The sequence below is a fragment of the Corvus brachyrhynchos genome, unplaced genomic scaffold (genome assembly GCF_000691975.1).
Source record: "Corvus brachyrhynchos isolate BGI_N302 unplaced genomic scaffold, ASM69197v1 scaffold56, whole genome shotgun sequence".
NCBI classification, from domain to species: Eukaryota; Metazoa; Chordata; class Aves; order Passeriformes; family Corvidae; genus Corvus; species Corvus brachyrhynchos.
The window spans coordinates 5,875,078-5,897,150 of record NW_008238664.1 but is presented as its reverse complement, the minus strand read 5'-3'; the positions used below and the strand labels follow the sequence as shown (position 1 = coordinate 5,897,150).

General features: G+C 42.8%; 1 protein-coding gene and 1 long non-coding RNA gene across 2 annotated transcripts in view; one reads left to right on the top strand and one right to left on the bottom strand.

Annotated features, from left to right (window-relative positions):
- Positions 1-19,941, top strand: part of RANGAP1 (Ran GTPase activating protein 1) — a 20,131-nt gene extending 190 nt beyond the window's left edge. The window contains exons 2-16 of the mRNA XM_017737760.1: positions 1,419-1,557; positions 2,708-2,835; positions 3,751-3,810; positions 4,470-4,649; positions 5,469-5,603; positions 6,763-6,921; positions 7,097-7,210; positions 8,734-8,833; positions 9,544-9,628; positions 10,018-10,159; positions 10,626-10,739; positions 11,057-11,159; positions 12,864-12,952; positions 14,739-14,860; positions 19,116-19,941. Coding sequence (XP_017593249.1) covers positions 1,446-1,557; positions 2,708-2,835; positions 3,751-3,810; positions 4,470-4,649; positions 5,469-5,603; positions 6,763-6,921; positions 7,097-7,210; positions 8,734-8,833; positions 9,544-9,628; positions 10,018-10,159; positions 10,626-10,739; positions 11,057-11,159; positions 12,864-12,952; positions 14,739-14,860; positions 19,116-19,185 — 1,713 coding nt within the window. The 5' untranslated portion in view covers positions 1,419-1,445 and the 3' untranslated portion in view covers positions 19,186-19,941. The remainder of the gene's footprint in view (positions 1-1,418; positions 1,558-2,707; positions 2,836-3,750; positions 3,811-4,469; positions 4,650-5,468; positions 5,604-6,762; positions 6,922-7,096; positions 7,211-8,733; positions 8,834-9,543; positions 9,629-10,017; positions 10,160-10,625; positions 10,740-11,056; positions 11,160-12,863; positions 12,953-14,738; positions 14,861-19,115) is intronic.
- On the bottom strand, positions 14,006-19,109 carry LOC108447530. Its single transcript, XR_001863130.1, has 2 exons — positions 17,305-19,109; positions 14,006-14,175 (listed from the first exon to the last, which is right to left on the bottom strand). It is a non-coding gene; the product is annotated as an uncharacterized LOC108447530 (long non-coding RNA).
- Positions 19,942-22,073: the final 2,132 nt, after the last annotated feature.

Here is a 22,073-nt window from a genome sequence, read left to right as displayed (position 1 = left end):
GATGATCATAGTAGAATGGAACTGGTTTTTAAAAGTAAAGTTGTTAATTGAACTAGGTGAACAGACTGACTTCTTCAGATGTTCACTTCTCTTCCTGTCTGGTAAAGTCATGGTTTGGAGGATGTCCTCTTTTTTCTTCCTTCTCAATGTTGGATTGGCAGAGGCTGGGGGTGTCCGCAAGTTTGGTGTCAGTGTGGTCTGGTAGGAGTGGAGTAAGTTATGTGGGTTTCTTTGTACTGGCAGCACCTACCTGAGAGGATAGTAATCCTAGAAAAATTAAGTTCTTCAGCCTTGGAGATTTTTCCCCTCTTGTTTCCAAAAGCAATATTAAAATTAAAGACCCCTGAGGAGAAGCCATACTCTGGGGAAGCTGGAGGCTTCACAGATGAATATCAGGAGGAAAGCATGTATATACAGCTTCTGTATAGGGGATATTTTAAAACCAGTGCTGTTGAGCTCAAAGAGAGAGTGTGAGGTCACTTCTAAATCAGACAAGAATGGACAGGAACCAGTTTTCTGTAGCAGGAATTTTTTTTTTACATCTAAAGTCTGCTTAAGTGTGTGGTTTCTAAGCATTAGTTATGTGTAGTCTTTTATCCCAGTGGAGGTAGTGGGATAGGAAATGTGCTCAGTTTATCCTACTGAATGGATGGAGGCCAGTTCCTTCACACAGTGATTAATATTCATTAAATAATGCTATGCAGATGCTCCCAGGCATGGCTAGCTTCAAACTTGTGCCTCAAGGCTAAATATTCACTAATTTAGTGAATGTATTCACTATGTATTCACAATGTATTCACTAATACATTGTGAGTATAAGATCATCCTGTTTAATGTGTGATGAATTTGGGTGGAACATCTGAAAGGAAAGAGCACCCAGAAAGCTGAGGCAGTTTTGTATGCAGCACACACAACATTTTCAGCAACTCGGTGGTTCTGGAACAGTGTGCTGACAAGAGCACTACTGGGGATATCACTGGAAAGGAAAAGCAACTGTGTTCATTCTCGCTTGCTTTGGAGAGCACGGGAAGCATGCAGCATATATAATTAAAGGATGGGGTTTGAGACAAGAGGAATATTACATTGTAATTGTTAGTCTTGCATAAAGAGTAATGTCTTAAAGTGGCCTTAATCCATAGTTTTACCTACTGTTTATTTATGAAGTATACCAACTCCATCAAAACCCAAGTCTTGCCAGTGTTGGAAGAATCAGCACCATCTGACTGTTTGGCTTTGGATTATTAATCTACCTTAGCTGTCTCAATCGAGCTTTGGGGAAAGTATTGATGACACTGAAAACTCAATTAGATGTCTGAGTAACAAAAACCACATTAGTGTTCAAATAAATATTGTTATTTGTACAGACTATGTATTGTAGTTAGAAAGCTTTTATGATGACAGTTTCTTTTAACTGACAGCTCTCAACTTTTGGAAGAAGCGGGAAAATGGCATCAGAAGACATCACTAAGCTTGTGGAGTCACTTGCCAAAACCAAAGTGGGTGGTGGACAGTTGAGCTTCAAAGGCCAGAGCCTTAAACTCAACACAGCTGAAGATGGTAAGAGAAAATACCTTTGTGCTTGGGAAGCATCTCCCTGAAGTTGTAAAATCTTGTGGTAAACCTTCTGCTGATCCTGCATGGACAGGTTGTAATGTATCTGTGATGCAGGGGTGCATCAGCTGCTTCTGATAGAAACATTTCCTACCCTTCAGGTACCCTGCTTTCACCTGGTGCCCTGGCAGTGCTGCAGCTGCTGTAACTGGGGTTTGGGTGCCTGGTTTGCAGTTGTTGTATTCTTGGTGTTCTAAGTGATTTTCACAGTCACTGGGCATTAGAAGTCAGTGCTCCTTTTAAAAGCAGTGAAGAAGTGCATCACAGCTCTTGGAACAAGATGTGTGCAGAGGAATGGGCTGGTATGTTAGCCTGCTGCAACAGCTCACTTTCTTTCTGTCTTGGTGTATGTGTGTTTCACAATAAGCCTTACAGTGGCTGCTAATGTAAATATCTGGAGAAAATGTATATATTCCTATATCAACGTTTCTGCCAAGATAAGAAAACCAGCATGTTTTTCAGAGAGGCTATTTGCTGTAGTGCTTATTTTTTTTTTTGCTGATGCTGAAGGTGGAGCATTTTATGGATTGGCTTAGTAGTTCAAAGGCACTGAACTGTGGGGAAGGGCCTTGGAGCTTGGGAACAATAACAAGTGCCCATTGGCAGGAGAGACTGCAGCTTGCTTCTTTGCCTTGCATAGGATTACTGTAGAGTTAAATTGTTCCACCCTGACGTGTTTGCTAAACAGACATTACTTTTGCCAGTCAGTTGGAACTTCCTGTTGATGTGACACCAATTCCCATCAACTTTTAACTTAGTCCTTGCACTTCTGTAGGGACATGTACTCTAGCTTTTAAACCACGTGCTGAATGGTAGAGGAATTTTATTTGGGAAGTAAAGAAATTAAGTTTTGCAAATAGGAGGATGTCTATCACAATAGAATGAGAAAATTATGAGAAGGAAGGGTAGAGAATGAAGAATGTTCTCTCTGGTGACCTGACACTTTAGCTCTGTTCCCATTGCTGTTTCAGGGTGTTTTCACATAATGTTGTTCAGCTGTTTTTGCTAGAGGTGAGCAAGTATTACTGGATCTGAGGGTTACTGTGGTAACCAAGACAGTGTTTGAAAGACCAACTAGATTATCTGCTTCTTGCAGCTGAAGAAGTGATCAAGCAAATTGAGGAATTTGATGGCCTGGAAGCCTTGCGCCTGGAAGGCAACACAGTGGGTGTGGAGGCAGCAAAGGTTATTGCCAAAGCCTTGGAGAAGAAAAGTGAGCTCAAGGTGAGATTCTCAAGTGGGGAGTAGTCAAGGGGAAGAAATAATGTGGAAATACTGAAGGCCTGTCTAGGCTCTTCCTACAGAAGCCTGCCTTGAGTTACCTCCAAAGCTTGCTTGGTGGCTCTTCCAGTAGGAAGAGCAACCTTATGAAAATACAGCATAACCTGGAGACTTTGGGATAATGGGAACACCTTCTGCACTCCTAACTTCCTGTTTAGAAGGCTTCCAATCTTGAAGCTAGGAAGCTGTGTGAAGAAGTACCCCTACTGAAGGCAGCATCTGTAAGCCAAGAGCCATGGCAACAAAATGAAGTTCTCTGGAAAGCTGAGTCAGATCTTCTGGAGAGTGAGTCTTCAGTGAATGCCTGAGTAGCTAGGAAATAATGGAGGAAATGTAACAGGAGGTTTATCTTTGCCCAAGCTGTGTTTCCTACTGTTGCTCTGGCCTGACGTTAAGGGGATGCTGTACTGCTAGAGATGCTACACTGTCCCTTGAAGGAGAGTGGTATGAAACATTGATACACATTAGTCATCAAAGTGTGGCTTTTCAAGTAAGTTCAGATTGTTGAGCTTCATACCTTAGTAAAATCAGCATTCCTAATGTATTCTTCTGTTTCCTGTTGCTTTTTTCTGTGGTAATTTTCTCAGCAGAAAAAAATCCAGCTTGAACAAAACCAAGAATTCTTCTGTATATATAATGTTTATGGTGTGCACTTCAGTTACTTTGTCCTTGCAAATGAAAGTGATTGTAACACTGATTCTTGCAGCTCTTTAGTACAATCAAATGACAACCCAAGGGAAGGGAGGCAGCATTAAGCTGTTCCCAGTGATGTAAAGCAGCTTGTATGTGTAAATGTTTATTACAACTGTGTTGACCTAAATATTTTAGTGGGTTTTATCTGTATGCTTCTTATTTTAGAGGTGTCATTGGAGTGACATGTTCACAGGGAGGCTAAGGTCTGAGATCCCTCCTGCTTTGGTAAGTAAAAATGAGATCTGAGACTTCTGACTAATATAACCTGTTTTCTCACCTGTCATGCTTTTTGTGGGAGTCTGTATTTTGGTACAGAGCTGATCCTTCTCTGTGCTGTTAACACGAAATGTCTCAGAATAGGTGAGTGATTCTCTTTTGCTCTTCCTGTATGAGGTGGAGAGGAGTCGATTAAGTGATAAATACAAGTCCATGCTAGTGAAGGAGCTTTTCACTGGGAAAAACATCTTCGTGACCCAACAGATAGAATGAAAGTTAAGCTTTCTAAATAAATCACATGGCTTTGTCTTCTAAGACCATTACAGACCTCTGTCTCCTTGAGTCCTGTGAAGCTAGAACATAAGCTCAACATGATGAAAACAGTATTTCTTTCAGCAGTGTGGAGGGGGAAACTCACTTTGGAAAGCATTTGACCTAAAGGGATAGGATACTGTCTTGGTAACTGCTTTATGGTTATCTTTAGCTTAATTTGTACAACTTCCTCTCTGGATTTAGCAGTAAAGTTTTATTTCCCCATGCAGCTTTGCAGAATGTCTTCAAAGTGGAAATTTTTTTGCAGCATCACTGTCACACCTAGCCACTGCAGTGATGCTGTCACTAAAAGTTAATCCATTCCCTCCCACCCACTGCCATCTGTTTCCTTACAGATCTCTTTGGGAGATGCACTCATCACTGCTGGAGCCCAGCTGGTAGAGTTGGACCTGAGTGACAATGCCTTTGGGCCAGACGGTGTGCGTGGCTTTGAGGCTCTGCTGAAGAGCCCTGCCTGCTACACTCTGCAGGAACTCAAGCTCAATAACTGTGGCATGGGCATTGGTGGTGGCAAGGTAAGGGTTGTCTCATCTTTGGTGACTGCCAACTCCCCTGCTCAAGGCAACTACACCAGGTTCTTTGGGCTTTTGTCTAGTCAGGTTTTGAATATGGAGACTTCACAAGCTCTATGAATAGTCTATCCCAGTGTTTAATAACCCTCACAGTAATAAAGGGAGTTTATGTTAAAATGCTATTTTCTCTGCACTGGCTTGTGTGCATTTGTGTCGTGGTTCTGTCTTCTTTATACTACCTTTGCCCCTCATCTTGTTGTTCTGGGCAGATAGATATTATCCATATTTACACATGGATAATATCTCCCCTAGAGCTTTTTCTTCCCCAGCCTTAATAATCTCAGGGGTCAGTAAAATTCTCCAGTTCTTTAATCATCCTTGGCCCCCTTTGCTGGACTCACCCCAGTAAATCCATGTAGGAGCCTGGTATTGGACACTGTGCTTGGATGCATTTCACAGGGCTAAGTAGAGGAGGATCTGAACTGCTGTGAGTGCTTTTTCCCAAGGCAGCCCAGTAGAGTTCCTTTGCTTCAAATGTGTATTGGTAGCTCATGGTCAACTTCCTACCCATATATGCTTGCCTGATAAGAATGAAAATGTTCTTGATGGCTCTGTGTGTTTTAGTGTTGCAAAACTATCAATTCTTGCCTGAGACCACAATGTGCAAGTGTTGCAGGTAGAGACAGTTTTATTGTATACCCTATTCTAGAAACAGGTACGTTTCAGTGATGCCCAAAGTATTTCTTGAGAGTGGCCTACAAAACACAGTAGGATTCCTGTCGAATGATCTGGGGGAGTATAATCTGCTTGTTTTATCTTTAGATACTGGCAGCTGCTCTGAAAGATTGTCACAGGAAATCAAGTGCCCAGGGCAAGCCTCTTGCTTTAAAAATATTTGTGGCTGGCAGAAATCGTCTGGAGAATGATGGTGCCACTGCCCTGGCTGAAGCCTTCGGGGTGAGTATCAAACTAGAGCTGCTTTGACAGCAAATTGGAGCAAGGTATGATTCGGTGCTAGTGTTGATGCACACAGAGTTTGCCTCATCTTGGAGGCAGGAGCTGGTGGTCTGATCACTAAAGTCATGATGTTTCTTGCTGCTGAAACTGGTGTCTTCAACAAGTGGAATTAGAGTTGGTGACTGAGTGTTTATGTGACCTAAATTTCCAAACACATAACTAGTAGCTGTGTAAAGTAGTTACCTGAGGGAGAAATAGTCATCTCCTGAGTAATTTAATAGTTCTGTTCCTTTTCCTCTCTGTGGTAATGGTTGTTGATGGGCACTGGGGTATCCCATCTTGTCCTCTTGAGTGCCACTTTGCTCATTCATCTGGCAAAAGCAGCCCAGTGTCTTTGCTAGGATCATCTGATAAGAGCTTAGTGTTGCCTGGCTTTCTCTAGCTGTCACTGACCTACTTGCACTTTTGTGGGAGGAAGAGAATTCACTGTGGTTGGGACCACCTTAATTCCCTTTTCTTACCTCAATTGCTGCTAGAAGTGACTTCTGAATTATAATGCATGTTGTCAGGCATATTGACAATGATATTGCAGGTTGGAGGCTGACTTATTTCATAAAGAGCTGCCTAGATGTGGTTTTGATTAATCAGTAATCATGGCAAAAATAAGACTTTTTAAATACTTAGGAGTTGTGTTACAATGTGATTCATGGAGAATCAAGATTGAATGGCACTACCAAAATGGGATTAATCATTGTGACATGCTGTTTAGTCCATAAACAATATTTGTACTAACTTTTTTACATGCTTGCCTCTGTGGTCAGGGCAAAATGTAGATTTTAATTAGAAAATTAAAGTGATGTTATGTGGTCTGTTTTAGTGTTGTTGAACTGCAGGTGAGGAACTCTTAGTTTTAAGTTATTTAGAGTAGGCATATAGGACAATGATACTTGTCTCTTTGAATCAGGGCTTTGTGTTAATCTGACACTTGCCATGTGTCTGCTATTGCACTTAGATTTGTGATAGAATTGCTAGTAAATCACTGTAGAAGAACTGGTAGAGTTTTGAAACTCAAAACAATTTTAAGTCCTAAGAATGGAGCAGTATACTCTTGAGCTGAAGTATGTTTAATAAAAGCTGTTTTATCTGCATCCTTTTGTAGATCATTGGGACTCTAGAAGAGGTCCATATGCCACAGAATGGAATTAACCATCCTGGCATAACAGCACTGGCACAGGCCTTTGCTATCAACCCACTGCTTAAGGTTATAAACTTGAATGACAACACCTTCACAGAGAAAGGAGCTGTGGCCATGGCAGAGGTGAGTTGTTTTAAGCAGCTGTTTTGAGTTTTGTCTCAAGTCTAGTTGGCATTAACACCTTTGGATTGGTGGAGCTGCATGCCATGCTGCAATGGGAAAGATGACATTCCAGAAGTAATAGGATGTTCACTTACTTGCATGTCTACTTTCAATTCTGTGCTGTCTTGCTCTGCAGACCCTGAAGGCTCTTCGGCAGATTGAAGTGATCAACTTCGGGGACTGCCTGGTGCGTTCGAAGGGTGCTGTTGCTATTGCTGATGCTGTTAAAGAAGGGCTTCATAAATTAAAGGTATTGTCTGCTTGCTGTCCAGCTCTTTTGAAAAATGCCAAGTTTTCCATTTCATGTTTTTTTGTTCATTTTCCTACTGCTGCTGATTACGTTAAAACAGGATTCAGTTCTGTGCCGGTTCTGTGCTCACAACTGAAATGCAGCAAGCTGTGCTGTAGATCAATGGCATCCTACCATCCAGCTAGGGCTGTGCTATGTGGAGGTGTACCAATGATCTGTTTAGTCTTTGCTTGATGTTTTTGCAGCTGTTAGCTCAACTCAGCAAGTGCTACTCAAGAAATCTAATAATGGAAGTACCTGCTATTAGAATTCCCCAGAGCTTCATGAGTGGGGACTGACACAAAGGGGACTTCACGAACAGCTTGTAGTCTCTTCAACATTTCATAGCTCATACAGTTAATGCTTGTAGTCTCTTCAACATTTCATAGCTCATACAGTTAATGCTTTTTCTTTGTTAGAACATCAATCAAAGGTCCAAGTATTTTTAGTTTTTTGGTGATACCACAGCCTCCTACATCAATATTTGCACAGGACTTGAATCTGACAACATTCTGGATAGGCTGAAGTCAAATTAATAACATAAGCAAACTAGGATCTCTAGAAACACCTGCCATGAGTCATAACTGCCCTGAGACAGATGCTGAACATGTGATTCCTAATCTTGCGGTCAAAGACAAAAATTAATATCTAATTATGTGTATGAACCTGGTACAGAAAGAAGTAGGTTCTTTGTGGTGTGTGATCCCTTGCTTGGGCTTCTGCTGGTTCTACTGGAACTTGTCTGAATCTCCCAAGAAAAGTTAAGTAATGGGGTATTGAGATGAACAGCCAGAGGTTAAATTCTTTCTTCTGGAGCAGAAATGGTTAAGGGAGGGCAGCATGAAGCAATTGCAGCTGATTCATTCTGTTCAAGGACTGCTTCTCTTCTGCTGTTAATATTCAATCCCTTTTCAGGAAGGGATTGATTGAGCACAATGGGGAATGGTGGGGGATGGTGTCTGGCTGTTGAATAACTTTACTCTCACTAGTGCACATGGTTTCTTTGTTGGCTGGGTCTATCAGAAGTAGTACCACTCATGGCTTGTTTTTTGAAGGCCTTAACTTGTAACTGAGGTGTCAAAGGAAATGTCCAATCTGTTTAGTACAGTAGCTGCCCTTCCTCTGTTAGACTTACTGGAGTGTGAGTTTTGGAGTGCTCCTGTGACCCTTGATAAGTGAAGATCTCCAGGCAGCTGACTGCAAATCTGAAATGTCTGCTGCCTTTTAGGTGAGCAGTGATCTGTAGGTATTTTAAAATTACCACCTTTAATAGTGCTGCTCTTAACACCAGTATGTTTCAAAATTCCCCTTTTAAGTATATGAGGTAGGAGTATGTCAGGGTTTATATTCAATTAATAACACTTTTTTTTTGCTGGGAGCCACTTCAAATGAGTCTTTCCAGAACACTTGTGAGGACATGAAATTTATGGATATGATAGATGTTAATAGGAATTCTGCAGACAAAATGTTCTTCTGCTTCTTAGGAACTGAATTTGTCTTTCTGTGAGATCAAACGAGATGCTGCTCTAACTGTTGCTGAAGCTGTTGAAGATAAGACAGAGCTGGAGAAGTTGGATCTCAATGGTATGTAAGTTTGCTAGATCAAAGTATGCCTGGTTTGATTCCAATGAGAAACCACTAGGAAGAATGTTGACAGAACCACATATTCTATTCTTGCAATTGTCAGCATATAAAAAACAGTAGCTGAACTTGCATGATGTTGGGACAAGAAATGGCTAGATCTTTAAAGTTTTCTTAAACTATGAACTCAGTTAATTGTTAAGCATTTTTGATAGACCTCATAAGGTGGAAAGATTAGGCTGATAACTGTACCTTTTTTCAGTAAAACTCTAATTATTCAGTGTTACCTCAGATTCTTGATACTTGGAAACAAAAACCTTTGTGTGCAACTCTGCAGAAGAGTGTGAGAATTTTGGCTTTTGCTGTTCTTACGTTGGGTCACTGCATTTCACTGGTTCTGTGCTGTGTGTACTTCTTTTAGAATCACTAAGAACAAGAGCTATTTAGAAAGTTAACAGGAAGTCTTTCAAACACTAAAACATTAGGGCATTTTCATCTTCAACCATTGTATAATGTTGCTGAAATTTGTTTAACAACTGTTTGCTTCTGTCTGATAAGTGTGGTTTGTGTTGCTGCCTCTAAGGTGTTGTGCAGAAATGGTATATAACTGTTTGATTTCAGAAACAAGGGATAGACAAGAATATACAGCTAAGTCCTCAAGAACAAACTTGTGTGCATCTGTCAAGTCTGCTCCCTTTCCTCTATCAACCTAGGTAACTGTCTGGGAGAAGAAGTATGTGAGCAGCTCCATGAGATCCTTGAAGGCTTCAATATGGCATCAGTGCTGGGATCTTTGAGGTAGGCATGATGCCAGAGTTTAAATCAGAAGTTTTCTGACAATTCTCATCAACACTCTTATTGATGTATCTCATTTTACAATAAGAACTCTCTCACTGCTGATAGATGTTGATCTGAGTGTGGAGCACAGCCAAGGATGTGTCTTAAACTTGTCTGGTTTTCATTGATGGACTTACCTTAGCATTAGTTAGATTTTGTTGCTCTTTTCTTGCTATTCTCAACTGGGTGACTGATGATTGAGTGTCTTCTTGGTGTGTTGTAGGTCAGATGTGCTTCTTGCAGTAGGACTTTGAGGAGAGGCTGCTCTTTTGTTCTTGAAAAGTTTTGAGTGCCAGTGTATAGGAATTCCAAGTGTGTAATTAATGGAATGTGTAACATTCAAACCTTAGTGATGATGAAGGGGAGGAGGAGGATGAAGATGAGGAGGAGGATGAAGATGAGGAGGAGGAGGAGGAGGAACAGAAACAGCTGGAAGAAAGAGGAGCAGAAGAACAGGAGTCATTGACTCCTAAGAAGATAATTGATTCACAGGTAAGCTTACTTCCAGATAGATTCTTGTTTCATCAGATGGAGGAGCGTAAAGGAGGAAATGAAATCCTGGTGTCTGAACTTGAAATGCTGACAGGCACATTCCTGCATGGGCTGGCACTATTGTAACAGGGACATAACATTCAGGAAATAAAATGGATTAGTTGAAAAGTGTGTGTTGTAAAGTGTGCATGGTGTACACATGCATGGAGGGAAAGGCGGAGTAGTGGTTGTTGCCAAAGTGTTCCATGTTCAGAAAGTGGTGGAGACCTTGTACACACAGTTGGCATGCCCTTGTGCTACCATATCCTGGCCATTCCAACTCTGGGCTTAGGTCAGCCTCGGGCTGTTTTCAAACAGAACAAATTCTGACCTGGTATAGCTGTGCCCTGACCTGTCCCATCTGTTTTTGCTGAACCAATTTATTTACTTCCAAGAATAAACTTGAGATGGATTCTGCCTGTTTCAGGCTTCAACTCCAGTGCCATCTCCTCCTGTGGATGTTGCCACGTTCCTTGCTTTCCCATCACCAGAGAAGCTGCTGCGACTAGGACCAAAGTGCTCGGTGCTGATAGCTCAGCAGGTAGGTGCATTGGTGCTTGTCTGAGCTTGATTTTGCTCTCAAAGTTCTTTAATTGGCAGAGGTTATAACTTGACCTAGATTTGCATCTTTTCTCCAGTGATCCCGAAGAACCTTATGGAAGTAGATGACACAGTTAATGCTTAAACTGGCATCAGAGCTTCTACATAGAGTAATTTTGTTTGTTGCTTGTGCCTTCTCATATGGCCAAGGCAAAGCTGATGTCAGTCAGCTGAAGGCTGTAATTCTTGCCACAGCCCTAGTAGAGACCCATGTTGTGTAGCTGTCTAGCAGTGAACTGATATCTATTTCTCTTTCAGACAGATACATCTGATGTAGAGAAAGTAGTTGCAACTCTCCTAAGGATATCCTCAGTCTTCAAAGATGAAGCCTCAGTGAAAACAGCAGTACATGAAACAACAGGTGACTGGGCCTTTCTTCACTTTCTGGTGTCACCTGGTTCAGTGCCATAGACACCACTGCAAGGTGGGAAAAGGCCCCTGTGGGCCAGGCCATTGGGCCTTTTTGTCCCTGGCGGATAACAAAGTGCCAAGCTGTGCCCTGCTGTTGTGTGGAGTGGAAGATTCATTCTGAACCTGGCATAGTTTGTGCTTCCAAAGCTGGGCAATGACTGTTGTAGTGAGCCACTGCTGCCCTTACTGCATCTCCTTGATGCTGGGCTCTCAATAGCCAGTAGTTCTGGGTTTCAAGGTCAGTTACCTTTCCAAGGCTGTTTATTTAAAAAGTGTTTTGCAGGAAGTAGCCTCCCTAGTGTAGTGTTACAAGACTGTAAAGAGACGTCCTAATTGATGTCTCCCTTTATCAGTCTGAAACATCTTTAATTTCTTCAGGAAGCAGAGATTTCCAACATGGGGCAAGATACAGAAGCCAATCTTCAAACAAGGGACCTTTTCTCACACTATATTGTGGAATAGTTATTTGGGTTAGGTCTGATTAGTGTGTGGACTAATAATATCCCTTCATGTTTTTGCTTGGAAATAGGAATTTCCAAACATTCCTGGGTATCTGAGCACTGCCTTTCATCTTTTTTTGAATCCCCCAGGAGTTCATTTCTCCCATACATGAACTACCAATCAGTATTGTGCAAAAGAGCTGGATTAATTATTTTTAAGACCATTTAAGGTGGTGTACTGTGTGTTTCTCTAGTTTGAAATTTGTTTGGAATTCACAGACATGGTGAAACTGTTGTCTTACAAACAGTAACACAATAGTTCTCTGCAGCTGGTTATGGGTCCAGTCAGTGAAAAATAGTCAGTTGGCACCTCACTGAGCTAGTGTACCTTGGCTCATGCCTGTTATGGGTTGTCTCCAGTAAAAAATGGAACAAAGGATATTACTGTTGTCTGAAGTGTTTGTGTATATCTTAATCTTTATTCCTGCTTCTTCAGGAAGGTAGAACCTGGCAATTACTTTCCTTCCATAAAAGTAGCCATCAGCTGAGAGTGAAGGCCCTGGTTAATGTCTGGCACTGTTCTACATCAACTCTAGTGAGTTCTGCCCATTCTAAGAAAACAGAATTGTCAGAGGTCAAAAGTGGGTTGCCTTGCCCACCCTGTAGACATGAGAGGTTAGAGCACTGGTTTGCCCATTGTTTGTGGCACAGTATTGGTCTTGAGGGAGCCCAGAAAACAGCTGAACAAACTTTCTCATTGTGTTCTCTCATTCCTTGTGGTTTCAAATGAAAGGTGAGTTGTTGCTGGCCTTTAAGAAGTCAAGGCTCTACCTCTTGGTGCTCTAGTTCATCTAACTGTGTTTATATGCATGTATGCGCATAGCATGCATGCTCAAATGCACCAGGCAGAGCATCTGGTGGTGCATAGGACTGGGATGTACTGCATCTGAAGCTTGGCAGTGTGGGAATTCTCATGTGAGCTTTGTGTTTTGTTGGATTTTTTTGAATTTGGTTTTTTTCTCCCTTATACTTAAGGGGTTTTACTTGTCTGAGTGTTTCAGAGCTTATAGCTATAGAGACAAATGAAGTCTTAACAGATACAATGTCACAAAACTCATTTAACAGCTGAGTTTCTCTATGGTCCATCTTAATCTTAAAATCCATAGGTGTCCTTTTTCTGTATTGCTAAAAATAATATGCTTATCTCTTTTTAGATGCCTTGATGAAAAAAGCCTTCAGTTCTGCCACATTTAATTCAGATGCATTCATCACAAACCTCTTGGTCCACATGGGGCTACTTAAGGTGAGGAAGCAGGAAAGAGTTAAGTCATGGTCTGTTTAGGCTGTTGAAGACCAGACTGGCAGGATTTTGGGTAATTATGTTGCCATGGAAGCAGCTGGGTGCCTGTGCATGCCTGATGCCCAGGGACAATGGAAGTCTGCAGGTCCAGCAGAAACTGCAAATTGCGAGGTTGCATTAGGATGAAGAATGTGTCACCTTTTTGTACATCTCCTGCTTAATGTGCTCTGCATTCTCTGTCCTTCCCTGAAGGCAGGGAGGATCAGGTAGGGCAATAGTGCTGCTGCTGGACTGTGGTGTCCATAAAAGCCATGTCAATATTATTAGTTAATGGTGTCCTTTAGGGCATTTCTTGAGAGCATGTCTCAACAATGTTTATCTGCTTCTCATGCCAGATCAGTGGCATTCAACCTCATGCTTTGGAGACTCTTTGCCAAATGCTGGTGTTATTAGTTACAAGTAATAAACTTATTGTGAGAAGATTGAGGGTCAGTAGGAAACCTGTGATTTGCACAGAATTAGTAGCTTTATTTTCAGTGAGGTGACTGTGGAGAGGTTCTGTCTGCAGACTTAAACACCTTTGCCTGTGTGTGCTACAAGGATTAGTGTTTTTCACTGCCTCAGGACCTGGAAGCTGAGAATGGAAACTTGGACTAACACAATTCTAAACTACAGAAAAGCCATAATCTGTTATAGCAGCCTGCTATTAAATAGGTTTATGAATGTCTTTCTGGTAATACCCAGATTGGGTTCCAGACCCTTGTTGACATGCACATATATGACTTAATTTCCTAAAAATCAGTTTCGCCTCTCTCTGTGTTCATTGTATACTGGACCAACACTGAGCTTCCCATTTATCAGAAAGATCAATGGAACCCAAGGTGGCAGAATGCCTGTTCTGAGGACTGCCACCTACCTCTTGCCCATATGGAAAATAGCAATATGCATGAGGCACAAAGCACACACCTGTGCTCCAGAAGAGTTCTTTGAGGCCAGGAAGTGGCACTGATGATAATGCCCTGGAGGATCAGCCTGCTGATTGTCATCTGTGATATGCCTAATTCATCACCAGCCCCCTACATGTGGGGAAGGTACATACTCCATTTTCAGTCCTATGTAGCTGGAAGCATGTGAGCACCAGATATTAATACTGTGAACTCCAAGGTCATACAGCAGGAACACAGGTCTATGTCCTGTCTGCAGAATGAGGGGTTTTGTTGAAATGCCTGTGGAGAAATAAATGAGAGCAATGTAAGAGTTGGGATATGTAGGGTAGTATCACATTAGGAGTAAGAATAACTTGTGTCATGTAAGCGAGGGGATGACTATTGGCTTTATCTTGTACATAATTGTGAGACCAGTCCTGGGAACACTGCATCAAGTTCTGGAGGGAGCCTGATGAAGAGCTGGAGATGGTATAAAAATGAGCTACAGAATAATACAAAAAATTGTTAAGGCAACTGAATGCTTTATGGATTGAAGTCTGGTGAAATTCCTCAGGAGAATACTTTGACACAGAGCATCTGAGAAGATTTGGCTCTTTCACATGGAGGTTCACTACTTCCCTTTCCCTATTACTACTGCTGTCAGTTGATAAGTACTAGAATGTTCTTGATATGTTTTTTCAGGTGCTGGTGCTGGGAGACTATGGAATTGGCCACCTTTGTCTTGTACTTAATCTAGTGACCAGCTTTCTCTGCTACATTCAGCAGAGAATTCATTGTCTGTGAATTACTGGGTTAAATCAAATCCCAGTTGTCTGATGTCTGACTTCTTGTCCATTTCTCAGAGTGAAGAGAAGATCAAAACTGTTCCAAGCCTCTATGGTATTCTTATGACCTTGAACCATATGGTCCAGCAGGATTATTTCCCTAAATCCTTGGCCCCAGTTCTCTCGGCTTTTGTTACAAAGTGAGTATTGTATTTGCCATGCAGTCTTCTCTGTGGGAGCTTGTGGAACTGTTTGAGGGTTAATAACTACATGTAAGCTGTTGTGAAAGCCCATTAAATGCCTGGTCTGAAATTGAGAATTAGTATCTTAATGGGTCTCTATTTTATCTTGTTTACTGCAGTATGTGAGGTTCAGAGATAAAACCAAAATCTTAATCCTAAAGAAGGAAAAGTGGGAAGTTGGCTTTGCAAGGAAGTGGCTCTGAAGCAGAGACTGCTAATGCCTCTCACAGAAGAGCTGTTTTGAGCTTAAGGAAACCTGCTGGGTACACAGGTCTAACTATGCCCTCCAAGTCATCCTTCAGAGTTAAGAGGGTCAGCAGGGCTCTACCAGTGTTGTCATGCTGTGAGACACTGAACACCAGCAGATGCAACTGCAAAACACAAAGACTGAATTTGTTTTTAAATGGAACTTCCTACTGTGACAGCAACCAAGGTAGTGATTTTTCTGAGAACTAAATTGGGAGCATAAGTACTGAAGAAGCTGCCTGTACTTAATGTTGTTACTTCCACTATAGGCATAGAACCAACCCCTGTGCCCACCAGCTTTAGCTTTTTTAATGTATTAAATGGCTATGGAAACCATATCTCTCCTGAATTAAATCAGTGTCAACTTCAGCATTGATGAGATTTAGGGGAAAAGACCCCACCAAATAGATTTGCGATAGGATTGCATGCTACTGTTCAACAGTCAGAGGAGAAACAGTCCAAAAATGTCACTTTAGGCGAAGCAGCAGAATCCTGAAATCAGTTTGGAGCTTGGTGGCTGGCTCAGCATGGACCATGTGCTGTGTAGGGTGAGAGCAGCTTTTTAGCAGGTTGCAGAGTGAAGCTTAAGCCTTCTCAATTTCATGGTATATGGGTTATATGCAGCTGCTTAGGATCCCTTCCTGGTGAAAGGTGGAGGCATGAGATAGTTGTGGTCAGTATGAAACACAGTAGGAATGCAGTCAAATATTGGTAGTCTGTCTTGGTTCCACTGGGCTTGGAAGCTGGCCAGTTACGATAGGGGAAAAGAATTTTTCCAAGCATTGGTGTGGCTGAAGCTGTCAAAGCTGATATGTAACAGTGGTTTGTGTCCGTAAACACCAACCATGCTAAGGTCAGCTTTGGAAAATAAAGTATCTTGTTTACACATGTGCGAATGCTACCTGGAGGCCCTTCTTGTGCAGCACTTTGCCTGCTGTGTCCTTTCTTTGTGCTGATCAGGTTAAGGCAGTTACAAGCCAGTGACCATATGCTTTACCAACTGAACAAATACACCTCCAACTCAATCATTATAGGTTTAAGCAAGAAGTACCAGGACTTGCTCTTTCTTGTTGATCAAGCCCCAGCCCTCAAAATGGAATTTAAATTGCTGGAAGCTGAGAATACAGAAGAAGGATTTTGGTTCAGGGCATTTGACTGTCCTAATTGTTTATGTCAAGCAGTGCCCAGAGGAGCCTCTTAACTCTAAGCATCCTAACAAATTTTGTTCAGAAAAGATACTTGTCTCCCCTCTCCCTGTATGTGTGCATGTAGCCTTCTCCCAATAAGTGCTTTTAAGCTGTAGATGATGCTGTATGTGACAAAGAGTGAAATTTTGGTCTTCATGAATTCATTAAGAAAGAACCTTTTGAATCCAAAGCCAGCAGTTCACTACAAGAACAAGAGGGGAGAGTCTCTTGGTGAAAGTATGAGACTGTTCATAGGTTCTGCAGAAGCTCAGTGAGAGCCTCTCAGTGGAAGGCAGACCTGTCTGCCTTCCTGTGGTATGTACTGTGCTAATGCCAAGCCTCCACTGTCCCTGGTGTTATGAAATTCTTCAAGCTGAAGTTTTCTGCCTTACAAACATGTTGCAAGCTGTGATTTTATAGGGAAACTTTTGTCCTGTGCTGCATAATGAAGGCCACACTAGATATAAGCAATCTGTCTTTGTTATATGAACATTAGCATTTCTTACAGTGCTTTCCCTAAGGACAAACAGCTGTGTGAGCACTGCTCAGCAGTCACTGAAACATCCCTGTGTTATCAGCACTGCTTCCAGCACAAATCCAAAACACTGTGAAGAAAATTAACTAGCCCAGCCAAAACCATCACACAGCTTCTCAATTAACCACTATCCCTTGTCTCTTCTTGGAATTCAACCGGAGTAAAATTGCAATCCTAAAATTAAACCTTTACCTAGTAATAGTCAGAGCTCATCTGGCCTCTGTTTCTGCAACAAATCTACATCCACTCTGTCAAACCCATGGTTCCTTCACTTCACATACCAGAAAACTGGTATGCATTTTTGTGGTATTTTCTATTTGTTTTCTCCTTTTGGTTTGCAGTTAGCTCTTTTGGGCTTTTAGAGCTGTAAAGTTCTTGTAGCTGCCTAGGCCAGCTGCCTTTTACTGCAAGGAGCTTCTGGAGTAGTCACTTACCTTCTTCCTTTTGTGACAATTTGTTGTTGTAGGCAGTGTTCTCAATTCAATAGTAATTACAGAATTACGGATACAGACTGTAAACAGCATCCATCTTACTCTGCTTGCTGTCAAGCCTCATTTGAATTTTTTGGACGCAAGAGGGTGCTGTGAATCCACATGTGCTTCTCCATAATTTTTTAGGTGGAAGTACTGAAAATATGTGGATGTCTGCCTGCCCACTTGTGACTTGCTGGAGGTGATGGGGGGTTTTGTTTGGTTGGTTTTTTGGGGTTTTTTTATGCTGCTCCTTGCTGTTGAATTGCATCACGTCACTGGTCTCTTTGAACAGTCTGTAGCACAGAGTGGCAGGCAGATGGCCTCCTCTAGCAATAAAATCCTCCTTATTTGCTGTGGAGTTTAGTGTTGGGAGAGGGGGCTGAGGGATCTTGTCTGTGATCAACATCAGCAGTCCAGGTTCTCTATTTCCAAAAATGGGCAGCTGCCTGGATGGAACCAGCCCCCTCATTGCAAACAAGGCTGGGTCTTCCAAAGATGAGGGCTGAAATACCTCTCCCAGCCATGTTGAAAATAAACTCCAGGCTGTAATTCTGTGACACTGTGTGTTCAGTGCAAGGCATTGAATGACTCTTGGCAGGGGGAATAAAAAGGGTTAAGTCTTCTCCAGGATGTGCTTCTGTTAAATGGCAGCAGCCATGGAGTGCTGTACCAAATGACCTCTGCAGCTCTTGTTCCTGTGCTATACACCTGGAGGTGAACTCCTTGCTCCTTCCTAGATAATTCCACTCTTTATTTCAGCTCACCCTTCTTTCCCAAATTGAGTAGGCTTCGCAGTTGTTCATTGTTAAAGGTTATTTTGCTGTGGTGAGGTGGGAGAGAGGTAAATTAATGATTTGCATTCTCAGAACAGTAGAAAACATTGGATTAAAATTCTTTGGTGGAAGTTCCCTAGTGGATGGATAGAGACTGGTAGAAGTTTCAGTGATGCTGAGCCAGCAATTAGCCTGCAGAAACAGAAATATACATTACTGGGAGGCGATGGGAATGTTACAGAAATTTAGCCTCACGTTAACCCTTCTTTGAGTGTAGTCCCATTGTTTACTTTCAGGGAAAAGATTATTCTGTGTAAGTCTGATTACCTTTTGCAACTTCTGTCTTGGGCCCTTTCAGGTCATGTTCTGCAGGTTCTGTGGGCTGTTTGTAAGGCTCTCTGAAAGGTGGCCCAGCAAAGCCTGTCAGGTGCTACTTAACCTCAGGGAAGGAGAGGACAGGAGGTTATGTTGCCTTTTTAAAAGACTTAAAAAGTCCCAAGACCAAAGTCACCATCAGATTATAGATAGCAGATGACTTGGTGAGAAAAGATTTAAGTGCTCAAAAGGTCATCTCCTGTGTTTTGGGGCTCTAAACAGTGAAACTTTATGGAAAATCTCATTGCCAGAAGAGAGGGAAGGGGGTTTCCACCCCCACCTCCATCATTCTACCCAAAATGAGACACCGTGCTGCAGACATAAAAGTCAGCAGCAGATTGTTTATAGTTATGAAAATAAAAGTTCTGATTCTTGGCAATTGTGTTCCTGACTTGGACTTAGCAACAGGAGAAAAAGTTTTCCACAGCAAGCTCTGAAAGGGAAGCAGTGATCTGGGCAGCAATGATGGAATGGTTTTGGAAGAGATAACTGAGGGTAAAATTTGTAGGTTTTGGGGCATACATGCCCAGTACATTGGAAATAGATTTAAAATGTAGAATTTAAGAATGGCTTTGTGTCTGCCTTTGACTGAGCAAATAAACACTATCTCTCTTCTTTCCACAGACCAAACCGTGCTCTTGACTCCTGTTCATTTGCTCGCCACATGCTCTTACAGACCCTCCACCAGCTGTAAGAGACAGGAGATGTGCCTGCCCTTCCTTCCTCATAGGACTGTCGTCAGCAGAGCTCGGAGCTGCGTAGTGGGAGAGGATCCCAGAGGCCGTACAGACACACTGTCCTTTTTTTTTCTCCCTGTAGGAAGTCTGTCCTTCCTTCTGCTTTCATAAACTTGTTTTTTGCTGAATTGTCTTCCTACTCCTCTTGAAGTGATTCCCTGGTCTGTAGGGCAGGTGCTTACGCTAAAATAAGTCCGTACTGCTGTGAGCTCAGCATGAATTGAAGAGTTCTCCATTTTGGTTGCATTGTCAAGGGTGTGCCAAGAGTAACACGGGGCCCAGAAGAGCTCTCATCTGGATCAACCCACTTGGGCATTTTATTTTATTGGACTTTGACTCCTGCCTTTATAGCATTTAGCACTGTGCCATAGGGAGGCTGTGCTGCTGCTGCCCTGCTTCTCTGGGCCACAGGGGTGCTGCTCATGGGTCAGAGGGGTGAGGTGTGATCCCCTCTGGTTCTTCTTTCAAGTCTGTTGTCAAAGGCAGTGTGTGGCTGATTTTTATTTTAATGTACTCTTCCCCTTCTGCTGTGGCTTGGAATAATTGTGTAGTGGCGCTGATCCTGGTGGCCATTGCTTAAGGGAGCAAGCATATTTTATTGTAAATTTTTTTGCCGTTGCCTGTGTTGTTCATTCTTCCTGCCCTTTTCCTTCTCACCCTAATTAAATAAGCTCGGTTTGGAAATTAATACAATCCATGAAATTCCTGTGGAATGTGTTCCCTTTCTCTTCCCTTTGACAAAACACCAGGCCTGTGTGCGCTGTTCATGTGTTTGAAAGCCAAGCCTGTGTAAGAATATGGAGAGAGAAGGCTGTGCTTTTCTCTTCCACTGAACAAGTAGCAGCAGATGCTACTAAAGCTGTCTGGAGGATTGTCCATGTGCCCATATGAGTTTGTGGTACCTGCCTGTACCGCTCCTGAGCACACAAAATCACAGGCTGGTCCTGCTCCATCTTCTTCCAAGCCTCTGAGAATGAACACATCTCTTTAGGCAGCGCAGAGTTGTTCCTTCCTTCTCTGTTTTCAGTTGGAGACTGTTCATCCTCCCTTACCATTGACATGCAGGATAAATAGTCCTGGGAAGAAGGCAAGGAGATGGAGTTGGCTGTCCCTTTGTTGTGAGAGGCAGTGTGGGCCACAGCTGGCACATGCTTGGCCTTGGTGCAGGAAAAGTTTGGTGTGAACTGACACGGTGTGCAGCAGCATGGACAGAAAAAAAGGCTTGAGACACTGGAATGAAATAGTGTGTGATATGTGCCAGATCTACTTGGATACACCCTTTGCTTAAATTCCTCCAGTATGTGAGCCTGTTCTGGTGAAACTGGGGTGGCTGGGGGAAGTTTGGTGTGGCTGTGATCCAGCAGACTCAAGAAAGCAGCGTGTCTTACCATTCTGGTGGCAAAGTGCTGGCTTTTGTGTGAGAGCAGCGTCCCCTCCTTAAAAAGAGGCTGCCCTAAGGCTAAGAGCAAAATGCATTCCAGTTTCCCAGGCTGAAGCTGAACTTCCTTGTGTCCAAAGTGGTAAAAATCAACTGAAGGTTGATTTTTATCTGCACCTACAGGTGTTTCAATCACTGCAGTCTCAGCCCTGCCTTCTCCACCTCATCCTGTCCTTGTTAAGTTTTTCTGTGAGCTCGAGGGTAAAACAGACACAAAAAACCTTTTTAAAGTAGTTTCTGTAAGTCTTGAACCTAGTGTAGCTTTCCTTGAAGCTTCCTGGTCTCTTGCTGCTCTTTGTGTCCCTCTGCTGTGGAGAAGGGTCATGAAGAAGAGGAATGCAATGCAGAGCCAAGCCATGGGCTCAACCTCTACAGGAGTCCATCTGCAGTGGGTCCCATGGATCGTGTTGTGTGGCAAGCTCCTTCCTGTCTGTGCAAGGAGCCTGGAAAGGCCAGAGGGCTCTGCTGCTTGCACAAGGACCCGTGTGCCAGATTGTGGAGGGAAACCTGTGCAACAAGCTTTGAGTAGCCAAGCCATAGCAGCAGGCAAGCATAAGGGGTTGATCCCGTAAGGTTTTTCAAAAGCAAACAATATTTAGAAATAAGATTTTCACCTGGTATTTTGTGTCAAGATGAGATCTGTAGGAAAAAGGGGGGTATAAGGATAGAATCAATTGTCTCTGCAGAAGACAGATTCGCTTCTAAATAGGACATGGACTCAGAAGTCCCTTAAAATTGCATTATGCTTCTGGATTAGGGGGAAAAAAAAGAGGCTGGGAATTGCTGATTCTGGTTTCTGTTAAAAATTGCTCCCCAGAGGATGACTTTCCCTGTGGTGCCCTGGAGGAATGTGGGGTCTTTCCAGTGCTGCTTCAGCCTGTCTTGTGCAGCTGTTTCACCCCAAAAGCACTGCTGTTGTCAGATGGATTTTTAGTTTGAACTTCTTCAGCCCAGCAAGTCAGGGATGGTGCAGAGCTCTGCATGGAGCAGTTCTGGGCACATCTGGGAGCAGTGAAACCCTGTAGTGGTAGTAATGGGATTCAGCTCCTTGCAGAGAGAGGTCAAACAAATGGAAAGCGAAAGTGTCTGGCCTGGCAGAGGCAGGTTAGGCCCTCAACAAGTGGAAGTTCGGGTGTGGTGCCTTCATGTCCCATGCCCCATCAGGGAGAGTAAAGACCAGCTGCCTCCCAGCAGCCTCGGTAGAAACTGAAGCTGGTGACATCATTGCTGGGTAAATGAATAAAATAAAAGCCTGGGGTGAGGCTGGGGAAAGGCCAGATGTGACATTCAGTGCCTGGTATCTCATCTCCCCCTCTCCATGGTTCTTCAGCAGAGCTCAGGCCACTACCAGGGAGGTTTTGCTGTCCAGGCTGTTGTCGAGGCAGGGGAGGGTGCTCCTGGCCACTG